Source organism: Branchiostoma floridae, chromosome 6 (genome assembly GCF_000003815.2).
Source record: "Branchiostoma floridae strain S238N-H82 chromosome 6, Bfl_VNyyK, whole genome shotgun sequence".
NCBI lineage: Eukaryota > Metazoa > Chordata > Leptocardii > Amphioxiformes > Branchiostomatidae > Branchiostoma > Branchiostoma floridae.
The window spans coordinates 9501453-9524573 of NC_049984.1; the positions used below are offsets into that span (position 1 = coordinate 9501453).

Below are 23121 nucleotides of genomic sequence, written 5' to 3' on the forward strand. Positions count from 1 at the left end.
CATATACTGCATGTGTGCATATATGGCAAACCGGGAAGCTTTAGCACCACAGTAAGGCAGTCTCTGCATCAAATGTTTCAAACAAAAGTACTGTACACATAATTACTGCTGAATATGGAGAACACAAAGGCACAATCTTTAAAAACAGTTGATATTGTAGCATCATTTATATCCACAGCACTAACATCAATATATGAAGCAGGAGAAGCCTTAGAATGTATCGGCTACTATGACATAGTACATTATACAAATAGGAGCCTACATCAAATTTATTCTGAATAATGAAAGTTGAACTCACCTTATGGGAATGATGTAGGAGAACAAGAGGATAAACCTGAAGAAGTATCTGTACCAAGGTCCTCCAAAACCCTGCAGAAAGCACATCAACATAAAAGTGGCACTTTTCATTTCAACAGCAACCTTTTTGCAAGACATCCAAAAAGTTGAACCAGACGTAAAGACGTTACATATTTGCCAAGGAGGTAGTTTTCAATCAAAATGATTTAGAGTTTTATAAACAAGGCATCGGGATACTGCAGATAGACAAAACAGCATGAGTGGACCGACCTTGAGTATCATCATCACCAGGGACAGCACAACAACAGCAAAGAACAGCACTTTGGTCAGCCGATTAATCTCCAGGTCCAGCAAACCCACCTAGGGACAGAACAATTTAACACAGTTCTTGATAAGTGCATACAGTATAGTACCTATGTATAAACAACACAACAAAATTCATTGTTACTAAATCCATCAAAAATTGAGGTATAGCTTGGGGTGTGTTGGTCTGTGCATCTGTGTTTCTAAATATTTGAAGTCAAAATTGTAATGACATTTGGTTTGTGGGTAGACAGAAAGGACCATCATCTAAAATGAGTATAGCCTTCTTGCATAATCAATGAAACAAAATAAAGATAAAAAACTACTCCAAATGTTTCATGGAGGTTTGAGGTCTCTGAAATTGTTTGGTTAGCAAGTGATCCAACCCAAACCTACAAATGCACTGTTTGTAAATCCTGTAATAACTGTCTAAAAGAAACAATATAAAGAATGCATTATGGTACATGTAAAAAAACCATCATACTAGTTCTATCTTCTACCTTACAGTATGCTTCATATTCAAGTGTTGATTCCGAGTAATCTAACCTTGGAGGGTGGATGAGAGGTGTTCATGACACTCCTAGTCTCTGCTCCGGTGTAGATAACCACTCCCAGGGCCGTCCCTGAGGCTACCACAGTGTTGGACCACAGGGTGTTCTCCACACTCAGCGAGTCTTCAGCTTTATTTTCATCATTCTGGACACAGAAATTCATACATGTCGTCAGAGAGCAGTTACCAGAGGTTTCGCTCCACTCCCACTCAGCAAACAGATTCCACAGTAGGAAAGTTGAGCAAAGAGAAATCTCAAATAGTCCTTTTATTGAAAAGAGCATACGACTGGTCATGAGTTTTCTCAAATACTTTAACACATAGCTTTGACAGAAGTAATATCTACAGAATGTTTATTGACACTACTCTCTGCATTTAGAAATATGTCTGGACTTACCCTTGAGAAATTGCCAATGAAGCTGTGAATGTTCCTCTGTGGCTTTTCTGCATACACATTGGCCTCTATATGTAACAGGTCCTGTACAAGGATAAATAGGTTTATATTTGACAAATGTATATTGGCTTAGTTGGCAGTAAACGATTGATATTACTTCAATAGATGGTTTTCTCATTACGGATGATAACATCAGAATCTTGATTTTTATTTTGCACGCTAATAGAGGCTAACGTGTAGAAAAATTGGCCTTACTGAGTCTATAGCTAGTGCCTGTGTGCTGGGAATGGCCAGCCTTAGCTTCCAGTCTGTCTCCCCATCCAACTGGTCAGTGCGAATAAAACAGGCACCTGGAAAGCACACAGTGGACAGTACAGTCAAGTTACGCTGAGATCCATTAAAGGTGAATATAGAGTTCAAGTGATGCAGGTTAAATGGAGCTCAGTTTTTCATTTACACACATTCTCTGTAGATTGTGAATTCGTTATCCTTCCAAGCAAAATCAGAAGCTTTTACAAATCATTCCTGTACAAGCAAAATTATAGGTAATAATACTTTGCACAGGAATGTACTGTGAGCACTGAAAATCATTGAGGATTACATTACAGAAACTTAACAAGTATCAAAAGTCATCCATTTTTCCCTACCATTTTTCTCTGTAGTCTTAAGAAAGACCATATCAGCTGGAACTCTCTGGTTCTTCTCTACATAGATCAAGTCGGACACCTGGATATCTGCACTGCTCACACGGACAACACCTGTAGCAATAACAGCCAAGTCAGCACCAAGGACAGGGACCAGAGGGCTATTCCATGTGTACATGTGCCAAACTCTTTCTCTTAAGTACTAGTACAAGCACAGAATACAGTATGTACCATTTCTCAAGTCCTTGGTATGTCACAGCCAGGTTTTGAACCAAATAGAAAGCAATTTATCAACTGGGCTATCCCACCAGTTTGTCAGCACCAAGGACAGACCCCAGTCATTAGAACAAGACTCTTCTGGTTATTCTCTACTGCTGTCTCTTTTCCAGATAACTTAAAATAGATTTAGCCTCCTCACTTTAAAACATTAAACAGTGGGTATAATGTCATGCTCATTGCATATTCAATCTCTCTCTGCTGTAATAACTTCAGTTCAGTTCTGTTCGTCCTCATAATACGAGGTGCCACTAATAATATCGCTCCAGGCATCTCTATCTAGCATGGTGTAATAAGAACATTACAAAATGTCATGAATATGACAACTGTGACTGCATTACTGTTATAAGGGAGTTATAACTATTCCTGACCTCTGTTGGTGAGTTTCTTGTACTGCTGTGAGTTCACCTCCCTGTCTCTTCTCCACCTGTTTATCTCATCTACAGCTTCTCGGCACATGGTCACTGACAGCACAAAACCCTGCAAACAAACCACTAGAACTGAACACATGGTCACTGACAGCACAAAGCCCTGGAAACAGAACACTAGAACTGAACACATGGTCACAGACAGCACAAAACCCTGCAAACAAACCACTAGAGCTGAACACATGGTCACAGACAGCACAAAACCCTGCAAGCAAACCACTAGAGCTGAACACATGGTCACAGACAGCACAAAACCCTGGAAACAAAACACTAGAACTGAAAACATGGTCACAGATAGCACAAAACCCTGCAAGCAAACCACTAGAACTGAGCACAGCAGTGAAATACTTCATGTGCACTAAGACAAATGGCATCCAGCCAGGTGAATGCTCAGCTCTAACAGCAGAAAATTGCCATGTAAATTTTTCAGTATAGATAAGGCAAAAATCAATACATGTACAGAAAAACAGTTCCTAAATCTAAGTAACAACTCACATATGTAGTGGTTTTCTATGAGCAAAGTAGAACCCTAAATAGGACCTGTCAAGCTTTTTTCACCTTCCCACTCACTCATATATACATTTTACTGTACACATCAGAAGCATTAGGGTTGGAACAAGAAAAATCATCTTTGAAAACTCTTGGCAAGGATATCATGTTTAACAATTTTTGCAGATTTTATTTCTTGTTTTCTATTTCTACCGTTGACATTCTTGAACAAGCTTTCACCTCCCTTCTGGTAAAAAATGTTTTCAGACTTTCACCTATCTCCTTATCCTTGCCTCAATCTCAAGCAATCTTTTATTTTCTACTTCATTAATATCTTGATGAATAATGTACAAACCAGAGGTGCCCAGTAGGTGTACAGGTAGCCGATCTTCAGGTCGGGAATGAACTGGGAGAGAGCTACAACCAGGAAGTACAGGTTCAGGAAGAACTTAAACTGGTCATAGAGTACCTGCAAACAGAAGAAAGACAAAAAGAACTTCTTCATGTATGTAAGATGTTTGCCAAACATGTATGTATCAGCCAAACTACAAGACTCAATTGTAAGTACTTTTGAGGAAATAAGAGGAAAACCATGACTTCCAAAGATTGTTATTTCTTGGAAAGGTTTTTTTTATAGAAATCTTACCCCTGGCACAAATGTGATGATGTTAAACTTCTGGTTCCTGATCACGTTTGGCGGATATCTCTCCTCATTCCTGTCAGCTCGGTTGAACCAGACAGTTCTGGGTTTGGGCTCTGTCCTTCGCCGACATCTGGACAGCAGGCACTCACAGCAGCTAGGGAAGGGCATTGCACCCGTGTGATTTCAAGATCAATTGTGTTTCAAAATGTGATATCCTCCTTCAGCTTAACTTCTATCTACCTCAAAAATTGATAGGTATGACTGATTTGGTATGACTGGTGCATACTTGTACATGTATTTTTCACTCCCATAGCCTATACATTTTCTATGTCTCTGCAATCTTTTCTTTTAAATCACCTAATTTATCTGCCATTTTCATGTCCTTCTTTTTCCTTCTCATCTACCAATTGCATCTCCTATGTCCTTTTTTCTTTTTCATCTCTCATTGAACTTATTCTTTATCAAATATTGAATGTGTAAATCACTAAGTCTTTCTTTAGAACTAGTTCACCAACCTGTCCCAGCAATTTTTCACACCATCTGAAAAGGCAGACAGGCCCTTCTTTTGGGGTTGCCTGCTCCTGGACAGCAGGGACTCGCCGTCCTCACTCTCAAACCCATCCTCTGACAGCATCAGTGGCACCTCATCCATGCTGGACGACTCATCTTCTGAGTTGAACCTGTTGCATAAAATATAGTTTCACAGTAAAAAACATGATCTAAATACATGTAGAAATTTCTACACAGCCTCCATATCAATGATAATGTGATATTAGTTATGGACAAGAATACCTTCCAGTACATTGCTTAAAAAAACATTATCATAGAGATACATACTTTAAGCCACATATGTATGATGATACATTTTCTTCTATGTTTTTGTGGGCTCTTTGATTGAGAATTTCATAAGTATGTTAGCCTGGGCCGGTGCTACAGTCGAATGGCATTTAGCCAGACATGCACGAGCATGCATTACCTGTAGTAATCAGATATTGACAGCTTTCTGCAATGTCATGGATCGGATACTTTATATACCATGTCTAAGCCTTGACAATATCTAAGTTGAGGATTTGTTAGAGGTTTAGAATGATAGGGATATTGGATGGCCAAGCTATAGTGGAGGGATTCTATATATATTCTCTCAGGGTCATTATATCACTACCATAACAAAGACTTTCATGAATAAGTCATTGATCAATGACAAGGTGACAAAAGATTTGACAAAAGACTCGAGTTAGTGCAACCGGCAGTGAAAAGAAAAGTGGACAAATAAAGTGGATTTTGTGCACGATATGATGTAAATATTTCCTAATCCAATTTGTAAATCATACATGCAACTCCAGCAGGCACAACACCAACTGATGCTGACTGAAAGTATCACAATCATATTGCTTTGAGTGACATCTGACCTCAGGTAGTTATTACTAGATGCCTCAAAACATGGTCATACCTGGACAAAGTGAATGTATTCCAGACTACATTCATGCAAAAATGTGGTTAGTGGGAAGCTAGACTCAAACAGACTATGGCATGATTCCCACCTTGTAACATGAAGAATTTTTCCTAGTCACACTGTTGAAAAGATGGTGTCACATTAGTTTGAAAAAATGTCCTCCAGACACAGTTTGACACTTAAGTTTGTTTAATGCTGATAAATTTCACAGCAACTTGCCATTCATCTTTCTCATATCATATTACATCTTTACAAAAAAACAACTTGCTAGTTAATCACTGTAAGTAACACTACACTAGACCGCGTACAAGTACTACTAGTACTATGAAGAAAAAAATCTTCTCAAGAAAAAAAGTGCCGACATTTGCTGTACATTACATACTTGAAGCTGGTGATCATTACCAGTATTATCTTGGTTGTCCTGTATAAATATGGAGCATGTTATTGTCTTGTGAGACAGACATTTTAGCTCAAGTACAAAATGCATTGGAACAGGTCTAGAAACAGCTATATGTATACTCCTGTACTATAGTACAGGAGTATACATACAGTAATTAACAAGCTTGTTAAACTTTAAATTTCCACGGTCACCTTCTTCAGGATCACTACTGATGACTTATCACTTCAGAATATAAAATCGCATGGGTTACGGACAGGTGATCTTATTAACGTGATCTGGCAGATGTGTGCTGTCATTTGGTCAAATGTGCCAGGAAGTTTATATAAACGCCCACCATCTCTGTTCAGTGATGGCTGGAGTGCCCTGATGTAAAACTAAATGTCCTCCTTTATACTGCTTCCTGGCACGTTTGACCAATTTCTGGCGTCACGTATCTGCAACATCATGTGTTAATAATAATAAGATCATATGCGGCTAATTATTAATGCCCGGGTTTACGTTCTGAAGTGATTGGTCAGTATTGATCCTGAAGAAGACGGCAGTGGTCATAAAAAATTTGACCCATGTAATTAGTGTTGCAAGAAAGTTTAGGCATTCTACTAAGATCACTACCAACACAGATGAACTTCCACGACAACAAGCTAAATGTTGTTTGGCTCAAATAGTGGGCTCAAATGAGGACCTTTCCTATTTATATTTGATTTTCCCACACATTTTCTTTCTGTAACTACATGTACAAGCAAGGACTCAGTACAGTGGTAGTGGGTGGTATTTAATTTGAACAGATCCTCCTTGGTATAACAACTTCTCAACAGGTAAATTTCAGTCGTCTGACTCTGATAGCATGTGATGATGATGTCATCACGGGTGGTCTCGACTCAAGATCGATCTCAAAACCATATCTTTTGTTAGAACTTGCTGACAAAAAAAGAAACATTGTTAATCTGAAATGGATCGCGAAAACTATATTACAGACGTTGCGATAAGCGCATTAGCATTTTGGATATCAGAATTTAAGTACAGATTATGTCATCCTGATCATGAACGTAACGGGATCAATTTTAGTACAGCTGTCTTGGTATTCCGCATTTAGTTCCGATGCTCATAGAAACTGCAGGCCACAAATGTCACTGTGGCTCTCGGAATTTATACAGAAGTGTCAGTGTTTTCTTATGTCAGTTATGTCGTAATTGATCGCACTCACCTGCTATATTTCAGACCCTTTCCCTTTCTATATTCAACAGACCGCAGAGGGATGTTTTCACCTGTCGCCATTTTTGTTCTCATCTGACCACGACGGGGTCAAAGGTTACAAGGAAAGCTACTAAGATTCCAGCAGATAAGGGATTTCCCTAAAATAATCTTGATGAAAAAACACGTACAGACCAATTCTATGTGTTAATCTTGATGGAGAGGCGCGATGGAGAGATTTGTAAAAAAAAAAACTGTTGAAAGTTTCAGTATTTTTTAGTTCCCGTTCCCAGGGCAGTCTAAGGTCAAGAAGCCATGTTGGATTTGCGCCGCCAAACGCGCCCAGACGTACGGAGATTTCCTACCGAATATTCTGTCAAAACTTGTTCTTTTCTCAGCTCCTAGGGATTGGTGAGGAGCTATGGCGGCTGTTCATCAACCCGAGATCATAACCAGAGAGATAGGTGCGTTACTACTCCTTGCTTGGCCTCAGGTCCGGTGGTGCTAAAATCTGATTGCATGCGTGGGAGGGGGGCGACCACATAAAATTTATTAAATTTATTGTGTATCAGAGTGTTTGCACCACCACGGTATTTTATATAGATTATTATGCTCAAGGTGATAGATGTAAGTAGACTCTAGACGTATTCTGCATTTAGAAGTCTCCCAAACGCTTTTCAGTGCCAATCTTAAGTTAAAACTGTATAATATTTTTGCATAAGTAACTTACAACTTGGCTTTATACATAATTATATAGTTTATGTACTGTTTCCGGGACCTACTATCACCAGCTCCAAAATTTAGCTTGGAACTGGAAAGTGTGGCTTTTCCACCGAGAAATCATAGCAGACTGGTTTAAGTTTAACTGGTTTGCTGGGCTACAGCATGCCATTTTCAGTGCTGTGAAAATCTACAACATAACAATGCAGTTTTACCAACACACAAATTGATTCAAACTCAGAGCAGAGGAAATTAAGATTATTCGCATAGAATCAAATGCAATGATATACCAGCTTATTTCTTACTCCTGTAACAACACAGATATCACAGCTCTGGCAGACACAGGAGCCACCACAGCCATTGTGATCGGCAATGATGACATCCTGATATGTGGGGTCTGCCACAGGCAATGGAACGATGTCAGTGACTACTTGGCACACAGAGCAGAGCGTAAGTCAACAGCTTTACATGTTATGTTACACGATACAATTTTTGGCTTGATTCTTTGTCACAGATTGTGGCAAGTATTGTCACAATAAAGCAGAAATAAAGATTGAGGTTCAGTACCCTTTTGAATCACTGAGACTTAGAAGGGTTATGTCGCAAAACATTTGTAACTGATACATGTTGTTGGAATGTTGGTTGAATTTTAACTTAGGAGCAATATTTGAATTCAATTGAAGGCCAAATCATTTCTTACATAGACTAATTGATAGCCAAAAAATATCTGCATTTTATTATCTGCTTTATGAATCTTTGATGTTATTCTTTCTTTCAGACCCTACAGCTACAGGTGTCCATCGATGTGAGCTTTGCAAGAAAACATTCAGCCACATTGCAGTCCTTCTGGACCACTACAAGAGCAAGCACAGGGTGCCTGTTATACTAGAAGAACCTCAGCTGGTTCCAAACAATGGAATCGTGGTAAACCAGCCCATTGAAAGTCAAATGAAGGATGAGAGAAACAACGTGGCAGAGGTGCTTCAGGAACCCACACAGGAACAGAAGGGTGATTTCAATTTCGTCCTGATCACAGAGACTATAAAAGGGTCAACATTTGAGTATGGTAAAATAGCCTTCAAGTGCCTCTATTGTGACTTTAAGGGGTTCTCCAAGTCAGCTATCGTGCTTCACATGCAAGACAGGCACCAGGATGTGCTGAATGGAGACCAGAATGTTCAGCCTAAAGAAGTTGTCAACAGCAAAAATGCTAAAGTCACCAGCCTGTCTGCATATAACCAGTCCAGCAAGGAGTCCACAAAGAGAACTAAGAAGTCCAGGAGGCGGAGAACGGGGGGTCCCAAGCCCAATGCAGAGGGACAGTTCCCTTGTGTGAAATGTAACAAAATGTTTCACCGCAGTAGATCATTACGTATCCACCTAGAAACACACAGGACAGAGAGGAACTTCCTGTGTGACACTTGTGGGAAAGCTTTCAAGTCTCGCACAAGACTCACCGTACACAGGAAGGTCCATAAAGAGAAGATCTTTAAATGCATCCAGTGCGACTTCACCTCCACAGTTAATGCTGCTATCCATGCCCACAGGCAGGTGCACTCCCAGGGTAGTGTACTGTGTGACATCTGTGGAAGTGCGTACACAGACAAGTCCACACTCAACAAGCACATGCGCGTACATTCCCGCGATCGGCCCTACGCGTGTACCATCCAGGGCTGCACGTGGAGGTTCAAGAGTGAAACGATGTGTAAGGCGCACATCCGCGGCCACACCACCCAGGGCCGCTTCAAGTGCAGCGTCTGCGGCTACGTGTTCCGACACAAGCACCACCTGCAGCGCCATGAGACCAAGATGCACGGCGTCCAGCTGTCCAAGAGCCGCCCCCAGCCTCGGCACGAGAAACAGACCATCACCACGCAGGTGGTGCAGCCTGACCTGACGTTACCCCCGCTCCCCGGGCACCTGCAGCAGGTGGTGGTGGCCACGGACAGCCAGGGAAACGCCCTGACATACGAAGCCGCTGACTTGTCTGCTCTGAACATCTCTTACCAAACACTCATCTCCTCACAGGACACCAGGACTATTTTCACCACTAGTGCTCATGACCCACAAAACTTGTATGGCCAGTAGTTTGAGCTGTTGGCATCACATCAGACAGTAATAATTTGTTGTAAAGTGAGTGTTTTTCACTGATAATCTGGGATGGAATGCTAGTATCTCTGAGTATGATACTTCAATATGACTCTATGGGTATATAGAGTACATATAATTTGTATTAGATGAACAATAAACTAACTATTCCCTGAAATTTTTTAGCTTGACAAAAATGATTGGGCATGATAAAGATTATTTGAAGTTTAAGTACTAGTAAAAAAGTGTGCTAACATTGTTAGGGTCCCTGCCTATCATGTTCTGATAGAAATGCCATGAGTCATTAAGATAATGTTCAGTTCAGAATAAATTCATCGTTAGTCTTTGTACTGGGTGTGCCAGTTAAATTTGGAAAGGCTGACAAAGATTTTTGGTAATTATAGTACCAAAACTTCAGCCACATCCAAAGAAGCATTCTAAGTTCAATTGTAATTGAAATAAATGGCCAGATTACTTATGAATAGGTTTATGGTTTAACCAATGAGTGTGTTAGCAAACTTAACACGGGGAATAAACTGATAAATAGCCTTGACACATTTGTGTTGTCGTTTTCTTATTGTGGCAGCTAGGTTTTTGTCATGTAGTACATTATGATTATGTAATAAGCAATAACTAACTGTCTAATACTATAGTAATAGATGGTTCTGTACGATCAATTGTTGAGTGAAAACTCCTTGATCCCTGTATTTTGGGCTTTGGTGTTTTCATATTGTGGTAGTATAAATATTTGTTGATTCAAATAAATATAATTTTCAGGCATGCAACAGCCCTTTTTGACTGCATCAAAACATTTTGCTTATGGTACTTTCTATATCCTGTACTTTACTGAGTGACCAATTACAGTTTGCTCTGTTTCTCATCCACCTTTCTGTCCAGCATGTTGATTGATTGCTTTGCCTGAATGCCTTCTGATGTGGTATAAAGCTTCTGTACTCCCTCGAAAACATTTCACTAGTCTAAGGAGTAATATTCATCAGGTATCATTGATCACAAAAATAACGGACTGCTTGTTTGTCAATGTTAAGAATGTCTTGAAGGCATCAACTCCAAGAAAAGAATGACATACAAATCCAAGTCTCTCTGAGCACCTTTATTTACATGTCTTCTAAGTGTGATAGATCCAACTACAAAGTTACATGTGTCACTGCTTGGTTGGATCGGGAAACTTGTATGTGTAGTTCCTTTTGCAGGTACAGATATTTAGACATAATAGTATATCCCTTTGAAAATTTCTGTCCAAAATTTTGCTCCTCATCACATTTAGACGCAAGTTGAAGCACTGTTTAAGCAAGTATCCACACACATCAGAGAGTAGGTACTCAACATGGTAAAATTTTGCTCACACTATAGTTGTGTTTAAAGTATGTGTATGCACTTGTCATTATTTCTTTTCCTCTGTGGGATTTTCTTCTAGCGGTGCCTCGTGGCCCCTGCCCTGGGTGTCCATGAGCGGTTTGGAGCCCTGCCTGTGTGCTGGAAACGTCTCCCAGGTGCTGGACAGGTCAAACTTGCGGAACTCCTGTGCTAGCTCCACTGGCTCCTGGACAATCCGCTTCAGCTCATTGTCATACCTTATCTGTGGGCAGAGACATGTTTGTGAGAGTCGTTCCCGATTTCCAACGTCACAAAAATCACAGAAAAGAATATTTCAGGATGTTTACATAAGTATGTTAACCAGAACAGAAAAGGGTACACATTACATGTGAATACTCTGAGGTCGATGATTTACCAAAATGCACATGATATTGATCTGAGATTCATGAGAATTCACCCTGTGGAAATAATTAAAAACTGATTCAACAAGAAAGTATGCAAAGATATTTTTAAGACCATAGAAATTATAGACTCTGCAAACAAAATACATACAACTTCCAAGTTATGGAGTGTAACCAAGTTCTTTTTACCTCTACATAACCGCTGAGAGGAAAGTCCTTCCTGAATGGATGGCCCTCAAACCCGTAGTCTGTGAGAATCCGCCGCAGATCAGGGTGGTTGGAGAAGTACACCCCGTACATGTCCCATGCCTTGGTATAACACAAATCATCACATCAAACACGTGCTACAGGATGGCATGTAACAGTAACTCCTGTAAAAGTGAATTTTGCTTTTGGTTCCATCTAGATTTCACCAAGACTGTACATCAGATCTTGAAGCATGGCTAGGCCACACAAATTGGCCACTCAGATTAGCCTGTGTAACACAAAATCTGCTGACCAGGCCTATAACTGCCCCTCCCCAGTTGAACATTGGGAGTACTGCTATAACTTAGAGAGACTTAATCAGGCTACTCTCAGATTAACTATAAAAGACTCTTTATTCTTTTTTTTTTCGGGTCAGAGAACATGTGCTTTGAGGCTGCAAGACTATCAATAGTTCTCACCTCTCTTTCGTACCAATCAGCTGCCTTGAAGACCGAGTAGCAGGACTCGATGGGGGTGATCTCGTCGGTGTAGGTGCGGACCCGGATGCGGGAGTTGTAGGTGAGGGACATGAGCATGTACACCAGCTGGAGGGTACAGAAAACTCAGTGAGTGATAACTACATCATGCACACACAACAAATCATTCAAAAAAGGTTACATACATCATTCTGTTATATACTCTAAAGCATCAAGGTAAAGAACTTTTTTATACCAGTAATACCCTTGTCACCTAATCCACAATCTTTGGGCGTATGGATGAAAGATCAGCCATATTTAAGATCGACAGAGAGTTGCACGTATTTTTCAACTGAAAACCGCCCGTGTCACATACAAGCCATACATTGTACCTTGTACAATTGTTGTGCAATAAAGTTATTATTGTAAGCGAGGCTCGGGAGATTGCAGCAGAATCGTCGTCCGATCGATTTTCGCCAAATGTGATGGGCATAAGAAGCATATTGGGCATATGGCATCGAAATCAGATGCTGGGCAGTGTGTTCTAATCAGGCTTAACAATGCAGGGAGTATCCTAAGGTTATAGAACACATGTAACTTGTGCCAGACATGGTTACATTCATGTGTTTATAGGGTTTTGTTTATGTGCTGTTGGTCTATTAGTTTGTTATAGCAAATCAACTTTGGCCTGGGATAAACAACAAGTCAACATACTGAAGGCTATATATAGTGCCTTTGTTATGACGTCAGGCTGAAATAGCCAGAGGCACCAGTGTTGTTGTTTGAGTTGGTTTAAGGGATACAATACTGTGCAGCTGTATTTACTTTCAATGATACTTGCAGTAATGTACCATATGGTTATGATAATGTATTACAGTAACAAATTCAGTCTTGGTTTTATAAACAACAACATCTTTCAAACAGTTGTGTGAGACAATAGTTTGACGTCTGACTTCTAGATATGGCATAGATAAAATAAATTACAGACAATGATGCTAACTTTGGTATTCAACACCCTTTTGCTTCATGTGAATTCACCCCACGCATTGGGTGATACTGAGTGATAGCTATTCTATCCAAGCTGTCTTCTACGCCATGCCTCGTGCCGAAAATATGAGAAAAGAATAGAATCACCATCTGTGGATGAAGAACACTTGCCATTTTCAGACTCAAAGTTTTGCTGAGTATATGCTGTTGGAGGTCATGGTGGATCAATGCAGGGTCACCAGTTATGACTGTTTTCAACTGGGTGGATCCCTTCATTCTCTAAAAATAATTATTGAAAGCCTGAAAGGCAGGTCACATTTCCGGTCACCAAGAAGCTGTAAGTTTGATTTTTCATTTTTGACTCCTCTTCATTGCTGTCATTGATAAGATACAGCTGTTTATGATGTCAATTCTTTACTGTTACAGAATAGAGGAAACATCAGCTATGCTCTTGAGAAAAGCGTTTTCCGGTGGACTTGTGGTGGGAGGTACCATGTTGTCACTTCTACTAATCATGGTTCACCAATTATATCAGCCAAGTACATTCTCTCAAGGCTACACATCGACACAGCCTGATACTCTACAGGCTGGCGTAAGCAACATGATCCACAGGTGAGTAGAAATCACAGAGCCTGATTTAGCTGGATTAAATCCGTACCTTGTTGTACTTTTAGGTGACAAGTGCTGTGATTTGATTCATAAATGGAAGCTTAACATAGGGTCAGATGAGTCCATTGGCCCGATCCCCCAGGGAAGTGCACATCCAACCGTACTTGCCTGACCCGGTCAGTATGACTTTTCCATGGGTGCGATTCATGCGATTTCCATTCATATAGGTAGATATTGGTTCACTAGCCTGGCTAAATCATGCTTCCAGCGGCTCGCAAAACTGACCAGCCTTAGAAGCTTGTCAGACATGTAGTAAGATGAAGATTCATCTAGTTTCCTACAAGCACAAGACATCCACACAATGTATAGATTATGAAAGCAGGAACTGTTCTAATACCTTACATTATCAGTCTTACAAGTAGGGACAACATTATAACATGCTTTAAAGTGATTTTCTAAATGTAAAATGAGATGATTTCCTTGTTGCAAATAAAAATGTACAGAAATACAAAATTAATTAAATTCTGCCCAGTTATAAATGTTCTTGGGAGCCAGTAAAATTTTATCTACAGGGGATGGAAAGGATCTTTTAAAAAGGTTCCATTTCTGTAACAGCTTGTAAAATATTAAAGTCAAGTCATTTGCCTGAAGGGAATTTTGCAACATGTTCATCAACTTATCACAGTTCACTGCCCAGGGAGTAAACAGACTGGATCCAGCTAAAAATAGCACAATTCGTTTTCAATTGCAAAGAGTACGTAGTAATACTACTGGCACATGGACACGTACGGTATGCTTTTCAAACTTTGAGCATGTCACCGTATACATAAATGAATATTCTTTTTATCTATGTGCATATCAATATGTGTTCTACTCCTTTTCTTGCAGAGAGGAACAACAGTTGAGAATGAGTACAAGACAGGAGGAGGTCACTACCTCCAGGTTTTGTATCCCACAAAAGAAATTTGTCTTCATAAAGACCCACAAGACAGGCACATGCACTACCATTAACATCTTCCAGAGGTATGCAATCTATAACAAACTGGAGGTGCTGATGCCTGTGAGCCAAGGTCCACTCAGTTGGCCGTTCCCTCCTGAAGAAGCGGACTACATCCATACCCCTGATGGGACATACGATGCACTGATGCACCATTTTGTGTACAACAAAACATGGCTCCTAACAAAGTTTCCACCTGAAACACCTTACATATGTAAGTGACAATGTGCAACCTTTTCCCCCAATTCTGTAAGTACTAGTATTCTGCATTAATTTTACAGACACAAGTACAGGCTTTAAGGTAGTATCTCAGGGTGGCTGAGCAAAATTTCAAAATGATATTTTCCAAAAAATTTACTATCAATGTTATTTTCTATGTAATTCTATTTTCATAATCTAACATACTTTCCCATCAAATGTTCCTTTTTGTCTGTCAAAATTCAAGGTCAAAGTAGCTGTCTAAAATTACGCAAAAATTTCAAACTCATCATAACTTTTAAAACTTGATATCATTGGATAGGTCTTAGTAAAACAAATAGAATGGTTTTATTTCAACAAAATCGGACATACCGTTAGAGAGTTATGGCCATTGAAAGGCCTGAAAATTATGCATAATTTCTCTTGATCAGCTAATTAAATATGCAAGATTACAATATCTCCGTACTCATACAAGATACAAGGAAAAAAATTGGTGGACAGGGGTTTTATAATATGTTCATTTGAATTATTGTCCTGAAATTTATACATCTAGTTCAGAAATGATGAATAATCCTGAATAATTGAGTTCCAGGGGTAATAAAATCAGAGTCCACTAATTAAATATGCAAAATCACCATATTTTCCCTATCCTTGAAGATACAAGAAAAAAAATTAGTATACAGGGGTTTTAGCACATGCTGAATTCAAATTTGACCTCAAACACTCAACATCACTTTGGTCTTTTTACAACCTGTAAAAGTGGATTACGTCACTACTACCACAACAACTTGATTTTTACGGCCTAATTTTTGAAAAACTGTTCATCGAAAATGTGTAAAATTAGTTTTATTATGAAATTTACCCTGTAAGGAAAAACTTCGTGCGCTCCCGACGCAAAACAATGTTATTTAGTGCTCCCAAATGCTGTTAGCATAAGGGGTAATTAAGATTTCAGGAAAAAAATTAATAAAAAATCAGCATGACAAGGTATGATAAAATCCACGCCCAGATCTATTCAAATCACTATTATGCACATTTCTGAAAAGTTTCAATAATAACAGACAAAATACAAGTCAAAATTTAGGCTTTTTAGGCTTTTTTTTCTAAAAATGGGCGTGGCCTAAAAGTAGTTGATGACGTCATTGTGACATCATAGCAATTTGCATAAATTATCTTTATGCGTTAGGGTACTACCTTAGAAAAAATCAAGGTCCATACATTATCTAAGATGGTAATTTTAGAAGACCAAAAACACCCCCAAAACTCCTCAGCCACCCTGAAATCCTACCTTAAGGAGAGACTTGTGCTTGCCTAAGAAAGCAGGGGCTATTACCCATGAAATAACATTACATACTACTACTACAGACAGATTTGTTAATGAGGAAAGTTCCTTTGAAAATGATACTGTTTTATTTACCTATGTTATTTGCTTTATCCTTCAGCTATCATTAGAGACCCTTTCCATCATCTGAAGTCCCAGATGAATTACTACCACCTTCCCATGATCCTAGGCATTGAGGATTCTAAAGATGCTGTAAAAACCTTCCTGAAAGACCCCTGGAGGTATAGGAACAAGTCTGAAGTTTTTTTCGACCACGTAAATGTGACTTGGGACGGTACCAGAAACCCCTTGAGCTTTGACCTGGGGTGGCCAGCTGAAAAGGCAGACAAAGAGGTAAGGAATGATCACTAATTTTTGTTTTAAAATTAACAGTATTATCTATATTTCATCAAATGTCCTTGACATTTCAAGAATAGATGGTACATGTAGTTAATTAACATACATTAATACATTGGATCTGATCATTTATGATTGTTGATGGTAAAATTTGAGCAGGTACTTTTCAGCTTCTGCTTTTAGCAACTGTTTATTTCTTTTCTTGAACAACATTCAGGAAGAAGCTAGCATCTACATCACTCAACTGGACAAAGAGTTTACCCTTGTGATGATATTAGAGCACTTGGATGAATCAGTTGTTATGCTGAGGCGTTTGATGTGCTGGGAGATTAGGGACGTTGTCTATTTCTTGAGAATTGAAAATAAGCGCTACTACGCTTTCAAGAGGTATGAAGCAACACCAGAAGAACTGGATAATCACCGTCGTTGGAGTGCAGTGGATTACATGTTGTATGACACTTTCAACAAGTCGCTTTGGAGAAAGATTGCTGCTCAGGTAATGGTAATTTTCGTGCCGTTGTGCTGACATGCATCAAACTTCAAAGGTTCTCCATCTTCATAAGCCAATTCTTTATGATATAGAAGAGCCAGACTGTGAATTTTGAACAGATTTCAGACATCACACAAGATATGACTTTTGACTTGACTTAAACCAACTACACACAAAACACCAACAGCTGTGATTCAAGTCTGGGACTCATCAGCAATACTACAGAATGCTTGAACTGTTAGTTACACCAGCCTGAAGAAGTATTTGCCTAATATTAAAACCAAAATTTCCCCTCTATTATCATTTATAGGGTCCAGACTTTTTTGATGAGCTCCAATACTTTAGACGCATCAGGGTGGAAGTGAGTCATCATTGCACGGAAATGATGAATACACACAAAAATGAAACACTGACTGTCAAAGAATCCAGATGGAGTCCTGAGTTTGACGTGGACTACACATACTGTTCATACATATACTCAAAAAGGGTGAGTATAAAAAAATGCAATTATATATCATCCATATCAGAATATTGCAATTCCATGCCAATTTACACTTTTCTTTCGCTTCATATATAAATTTGCTTTCTAGGTTCGCAGACTTGATGAAGTGATGCGGGGGTACAGAATTACCAGAAAGGAATTAGACCACAGTGTCATGGACACGGTTATCAACGTATTGCTCAAACACAAAGGATTTCCCACGTTCAAAAACATACAAGATGCCCATGCAGCTGGTATTGTAGGTATGCATACTCATAAGATACGTGCTGTGGGTAAGTACCAGTACAGATGATTCGGGTACAGGTCCGGATCAGGTCAAGAGGATTAGGTCCAGCCCTGGATCTGCACCTGATTGTTTGTTACAACTTGCGTCCTCAACTCTGGATCTTTGACATGTGTCTATGAAAACTGAAAATTTCGAGGTGGACTAAAAATGTGGTCATCTTGAGACCAAGTTTAAGCTCTTGTTATTTAATTGGACCGGTAAGACACTGAACATGTGAACGCCTGCCAATCTGTTCATTTTCTAATCGGTCAAAAATCTGGTCCACTGAATTTTCCAGGTCCAGTGTTTGCAGACTGGTTCAACAAGAAAAAAATGGTTTGGTACCGGTACCCACCCCTAATACGCACTATTCAAAAACTGAATAAAGACATGGGCAAGTGTATTTCATGTACCTCAAATCTGTATGGCTTGGTGGGCATGTCCACACATGCAATGTCAGCCAGGGACTTGAACTGGGCATTGTGGTGGTCCTTCAGGAAGGACAGGACAGGAACCACTCCCTCTGGTGAGATCAACACCTGGCAAGACACAAGTTGGATAGGTTAGAACACATGCTAACTATGCTTTAATGCAGAGAGAAATCAAGAATTTTCCTTTATCAAAGTTTATGTGTTATACATGTAAGCTGGAGGTACATCCTTTCTCTAATGGTTACTAAGATACATGTAAATGTATATTTACTTCTAGAGATATTGCATAATATCTGGATCATCATTGTTAAGTCCATTTCAATGATATGTTAAGTTTGCATTGTGCTACTCTACGACATACACACTGTATCAGTGTTAATGAATACAATAGAAATACAAAATGTAAAAGTATCCAAAGTAACATTTAAAGATTTTGTAACCACTTTTCAATTGCCCTTGGCTTACTTGTGTGTTAAAATATTGAGCTGATATTAGACTTCTGTAGGTTAGGTATGACATTTAAGATAAGCAAATATGATACATTTGTACCTCGAGTTCATTTTGGCTGGTAACCTGGACTGTCTGCACGTACTTGGGGAGACATTCGGCCACATACTCCCCAAACACTGTCAGCTGGTTTCTCATCACTTCATCCTGGGGCCGTATGGTAGCTGGGATACATGCAATGAAGAAAATCCTTTACAAACTCTCAACAATGGTAAAAGAAGACCAGAGAACTTTCCTAACTTTCAACTTTTCACATTTGTATTCATGTACACATTAATTGCATTAACTATGATTTTAGAATACCTATATAGAAAAAGATGGTTAAATTGTATGAATGATAATTTTCAAATATCCTTTGATTTGTGAAAAGTATGTTATTCAGCCTGTGGCTGTGATAAACATGTGCCTTCCTGAGCTGATCACAATGATCATGTGTGTAATAAACCATTTTTTCATTCATATTGAATCATGATCATAATAAACTGATCATTAAGATCATAATAAACAATTCATACATTGTACATTTTAAAATAAGCCGGTCTTAATATTGATGATAATAAACCATTCATTAATTCATTTATACATTGTACAGTCAATAGGACTTGTAACAAAGGAGCTTTAGAAAAGCTCCTTGTTGTAACGTGCACTTTACAAAATGTATAATATTCTTAACTTTAGAAAAAGTACTTTCGTTACCAAAACAACACTGGTACTTAGTACCTTTCTGAGAACATGCCATTCCCTAAATAACAACGCACACATTAGTAGTGTATCTCATGGTATGCAGCTGGCTACTAGTATGTATTAAAGCTCCCATTCCACAAAATTTTGAAACGTGCAAAATTTTGCCTTGCAACACCTGCTTGGTTGAGATACTTATGTAACATGACTTACTCAGTCCACCTGACGCATTGGAACAAAGCACTCTCGCACTAGTATGGAGAGCCTGACGCTTTAAATGAGCTGGAGAAGAAAAAACAGCATGTCATTTTCCACAAGAGCAGGTACGATTTGCTGAAGATAAAATTATGTTACGACGGATGGCGTTCAAGAACTTTGTATACTATAACATGTTCTGTGCCGGTGACCTCACCCCATTCAAAGCTAACACAACAGACTAACAAAGACAATGCGTTCCCAATTTAGTACGCTAGCAATCCATAGAGTTTCTTAGATTTATCAAATGCTTAATAAAACACACTACAGCGAATCCTCACCCCCATTTCGTAGCAAATTTCCAGACGAGTGCAGTAACCTTCCCAAACAGGCCGCCATTTTGGTTAGCACTGGTGAACAAGACGGCTGCGATTGGTTGATATCTATCACGTGATAACAAAATTGTGATGATTTATTTCGCATTTTAGAAAATAACATAGATTCGTGGCAAAATTATAACAGGAAATACTGTAAAATGAATCTTAAAACTTTCGTTCAAGGTGGACTAGTCAAGGTGAATATAATTTTGATTCGCACCAGATCAAGAGGTCAAAGGTTGTCTTCGGCAAAAAACAAAGTGGTCGTCTGCTAGCAGCTCCCCACTAAAACCGATGTCGTATGGCTGATCACTGGTTTTATCTGCTTATATCTTCCCCTTAAGTGCATTTTGGCAGAGGAAGAAATTTGTTACTGAAGACCATGTCTGAAAAAGACAGACGGTTGTCTTCTGCGAGCTCGACGTCGACTGCAACGGAGAGGGGAGGGGGGCAGGAGAGAGAGAAGCTACAGTTGCTGTCCCTTTCCACTGGCAAGTTTATGGACATTCCAGAGAAAGACAGGGTTGGTTTCAACATTTGCAGAAGGTTTAGCATGATCGTTACTTAGTGAACTGTTAGTTTTAGCCACTATTGCACTATGGTATAAACTTTGTATGATAAAAGTTACAGATACTAATGCCATAGTTTTAAAACTAATTTTGATTAAATTGGTTAACTATGTTATTTGCATCCCCCTCATCAGATTGGTAAATGTCGGAGTGTTCAAGAGTTTGAGAAACTCAACAGACTCGGCGAGGGCACCTATGGCATAGTTTGTAAGTATGATACATCTTTGCTATGTTATTTGTGTTTCTTTCCCTTTGAATGTCTAGATTGTATCAAAAATATAATCTGAAATGTCAGTCTACAGTCACATGTTTGCTTTTTCAAATTTACATTTACGATACATCAGATTGATTAAAGAGTAATGTTAATCTTCCAATGTTCCAGATCGAGCCAGGGACACACGGTCCGGAGAGATTGTTGCTCTTAAGAAGATGAGGATGGATCGGGAGAAGGATGGTAAATCTGCATCCGTCTACCTCAACTGTATAAACCTGGACACGTATTTGTGAAACTAATTTATGTATTGCAACATTACTATTCTTTGCACATGTCCATATCCATCCCTGTTTGTTTGTACATTGATCATTATGCAATTGCTAGTACTAGTTATCTAATGCATTGTGGGCTAAGCAGATGAGATGGACAATGTGAAGAGACTACACACATGTATATGCATCCATCCCCATTCTAGACCCTTTGTTTTGTTTGTACTTACTAGCATTGATCATTATGTAGCTGACAGTACTAAGTAATCCAATGTATTGTGAGCTAAACAGTAAATAAGATGATGAGATGGACCATGTGCAGAGACTATACAGGCTTTACATTGACGTCATACTAATCATAATTTGAATCCTGTGACGGCCATGTTGGCGGGTAATTGAATAAAGCATTAGCATCTTTGTATGCTTAACAGAAGTATGCTGACAAACATGGCGCAGATGATGTCAAATGAAGGAGGTTTGGACCTCCTTGGTCAAATGAAAGGCCTGAATATGCAAATTCTGTACTTTCCACTATCAAATGAAATGTATCGTTTACATCCCCCTCTTCCCCAGGACTGCCCATCAGTGGGCTACGTGAGATCACACTGCTGCTGAATGTGACCCACAGGAACATTGTTGACCTGAAGGAAGTAGTGGTGGGGACCAAGAGTCTAGAAAGCATCTTCCTGGTCATGGAGTACTGTGAACAGGACCTGGCCAGCCTGTTAGATAATATGGACACCCCATTCTCAGAGGCACAGGTCTGTGTGGACCAATCTGATCAGAGCACTACTCATAGTTTCTTGCAATGGAAGTAGTCTAGTATCCAAACCTATAAGTATTACTGCCACTGAGTCTCTTTGTCTTATTTGTGGAAAACAACAAAAGACTTGGCAGCTATGGATACCAGGTTTGTATACCAGGCTATAACTAATATAATGGAAAGTCTTGTGATTTGAAGTTCAATGGAAGCTGCCATAGGATTAATTCTAGTTCACCTTTATCTGCAGGGTAACCTAAATCCATTGTATTTACAAACATGATACTTATATATGGTGGTTTCAACTGCAAGAAATATATGAAAATATTTGCAATTTAAAACCACCGTCCATTAATTTGATGTTTAAAAAGAAGGGTGTTCTGTCCTTGGTACTTCAGGTGAAGTGCATCATGCTGCAGGTGTTCAATGGGCTGGAATATCTCCATGACAACTTCATCATCCACAGGGACCTGAAGGTTTCCAACCTCCTCATGACAGACAAGGGCTGCATCAAGATTGGTGAGTCAGGTGGTGGGAATCAAAGGATACAAGCTACTGCTAAATGAGTGTAATACAATGTATTTTATTCTCTTAGGATATGATCCATCATACTAGGAAATCTTCACACTGATGCATGGATAGATTCTACGCTGTCGGTAGTATACAATTTTGTTTTTAAGGTAAGGATTAGGTGTTATATATATTTGAGTTAAATATGTAAGTTCAGAGGACCTTGCATTGTGTTGAAATGTGAGTGCTATAAATATAGATGAGCTATAACTGTCATAGAATTATCTTACCCATAATTGATAAATGTAGGACCATGTTTTCAGTCTTCTCAGGTATACTTAAACATTGCTATGAAATTAATAGTTTTCACCAGCATACTAAAATGGATGAGATGTAAAATGGAAGTAACACGTTCTGTTGTTCTTGTATTCCATTGTCTATAGCTGACTTTGGTCTTGCCAGAACATTTGGACTGCCACCCAAGCCTATGACCCCCAGAGTTGTGACCCTCTGGTACAGGTCACCTGAGCTACTGCTGGGGGCCAAGACACAAACTACAGCTGTAGACATGTGGTAGGTTTCACTCTGCACCATAGATTGTTCATGCC

General features: G+C 39.2%; 5 protein-coding genes across 7 annotated transcripts in view; 3 read left to right on the top strand and 2 right to left on the bottom strand.

Annotated features, from left to right (window-relative positions):
- The window catches only part of LOC118418555 (probable phospholipid-transporting ATPase IIB), a 33555-nt gene extending 26265 nt beyond the window's left edge, over positions 1 to 7290 (bottom strand). Inside the window, exons 1-11 of the mRNA XM_035824552.1 lie at positions 7082 to 7290; positions 4540 to 4704; positions 4028 to 4178; positions 3737 to 3850; positions 2836 to 2944; positions 2192 to 2302; positions 1800 to 1894; positions 1548 to 1628; positions 1147 to 1296; positions 568 to 657; positions 299 to 369 (exon numbers count right to left, since the gene is read on the bottom strand). Of these exons, the coding sequence (XP_035680445.1) occupies positions 299 to 369; positions 568 to 657; positions 1147 to 1296; positions 1548 to 1628; positions 1800 to 1894; positions 2192 to 2302; positions 2836 to 2944; positions 3737 to 3850; positions 4028 to 4178; positions 4540 to 4704; positions 7082 to 7164 (1220 nt within the window). The 5' untranslated portion in view covers positions 7165 to 7290. The remainder of the gene's footprint in view (positions 1 to 298; positions 370 to 567; positions 658 to 1146; positions 1297 to 1547; positions 1629 to 1799; positions 1895 to 2191; positions 2303 to 2835; positions 2945 to 3736; positions 3851 to 4027; positions 4179 to 4539; positions 4705 to 7081) is intronic.
- A 61-nt stretch (positions 7291 to 7351) lies between these two features.
- LOC118418481 (zinc finger protein 660-like) lies at positions 7352 to 10429 on the top strand. The gene is made up of 3 exons (XM_035824424.1): positions 7352 to 7532; positions 8110 to 8238; positions 8567 to 10429. Exons 1-3 carry the CDS (start codon positions 7490 to 7492, stop codon positions 9874 to 9876), a joined length of 1482 nt encoding a protein of 493 aa, XP_035680317.1. The 5' UTR covers positions 7352 to 7489; the 3' UTR covers positions 9877 to 10429.
- A 542-nt stretch (positions 10430 to 10971) lies between these two features.
- On the bottom strand, positions 10972 to 20265 carry LOC118418519 (NADH dehydrogenase [ubiquinone] iron-sulfur protein 3, mitochondrial-like). The gene is made up of 7 exons (XM_035824496.1): positions 20156 to 20265; positions 19833 to 19901; positions 18981 to 19102; positions 18414 to 18539; positions 12278 to 12403; positions 11802 to 11921; positions 10972 to 11473 (listed from the first exon to the last, which is right to left on the bottom strand). The coding sequence occupies exons 1-7, from the start codon at positions 20211 to 20213 to the stop codon at positions 11279 to 11281; spliced, it is 816 nt and encodes a 271-aa protein (XP_035680389.1). The 5' UTR covers positions 20214 to 20265; the 3' UTR covers positions 10972 to 11278.
- LOC118418483 (galactose-3-O-sulfotransferase 2-like) lies at positions 12410 to 18407 on the top strand. 2 transcript variants are annotated; one of them, XM_035824429.1, is made up of 6 exons: positions 12410 to 13873; positions 14759 to 15081; positions 16508 to 16740; positions 16961 to 17239; positions 17544 to 17720; positions 17824 to 18407. In XM_035824429.1, the coding sequence occupies exons 1-6, from the start codon at positions 13662 to 13664 to the stop codon at positions 18025 to 18027; spliced, it is 1428 nt and encodes a 475-aa protein (XP_035680322.1). In that variant the 5' UTR covers positions 12410 to 13661; the 3' UTR covers positions 18028 to 18407. The 2 variants fall into 2 exon arrangements, with proteins under 2 accessions (XP_035680322.1, XP_035680321.1); XM_035824428.1 differs by lacking the exon at positions 12410 to 13873 and having other exon boundaries at positions 14281 to 15081.
- Positions 20266 to 20375: 110 nt separating the features above from the next.
- Positions 20376 to 23121, top strand: part of LOC118418496 (cyclin-dependent kinase 10-like) — a 6909-nt gene continuing 4163 nt past the window's right edge. Inside the window, exons 1-6 of one of the 2 annotated variants that reach the window (XM_035824449.1) lie at positions 20376 to 20714; positions 20895 to 20967; positions 21143 to 21214; positions 21817 to 22004; positions 22402 to 22522; positions 22957 to 23086. In XM_035824449.1, coding sequence (XP_035680342.1) covers positions 20574 to 20714; positions 20895 to 20967; positions 21143 to 21214; positions 21817 to 22004; positions 22402 to 22522; positions 22957 to 23086 — 725 coding nt within the window. In that variant the 5' untranslated portion in view covers positions 20376 to 20573. The remainder of the gene's footprint in view (positions 20715 to 20894; positions 20968 to 21142; positions 21215 to 21816; positions 22005 to 22401; positions 22523 to 22956; positions 23087 to 23121) is intronic. The other variant, XM_035824448.1, reaches the window with a different exon arrangement.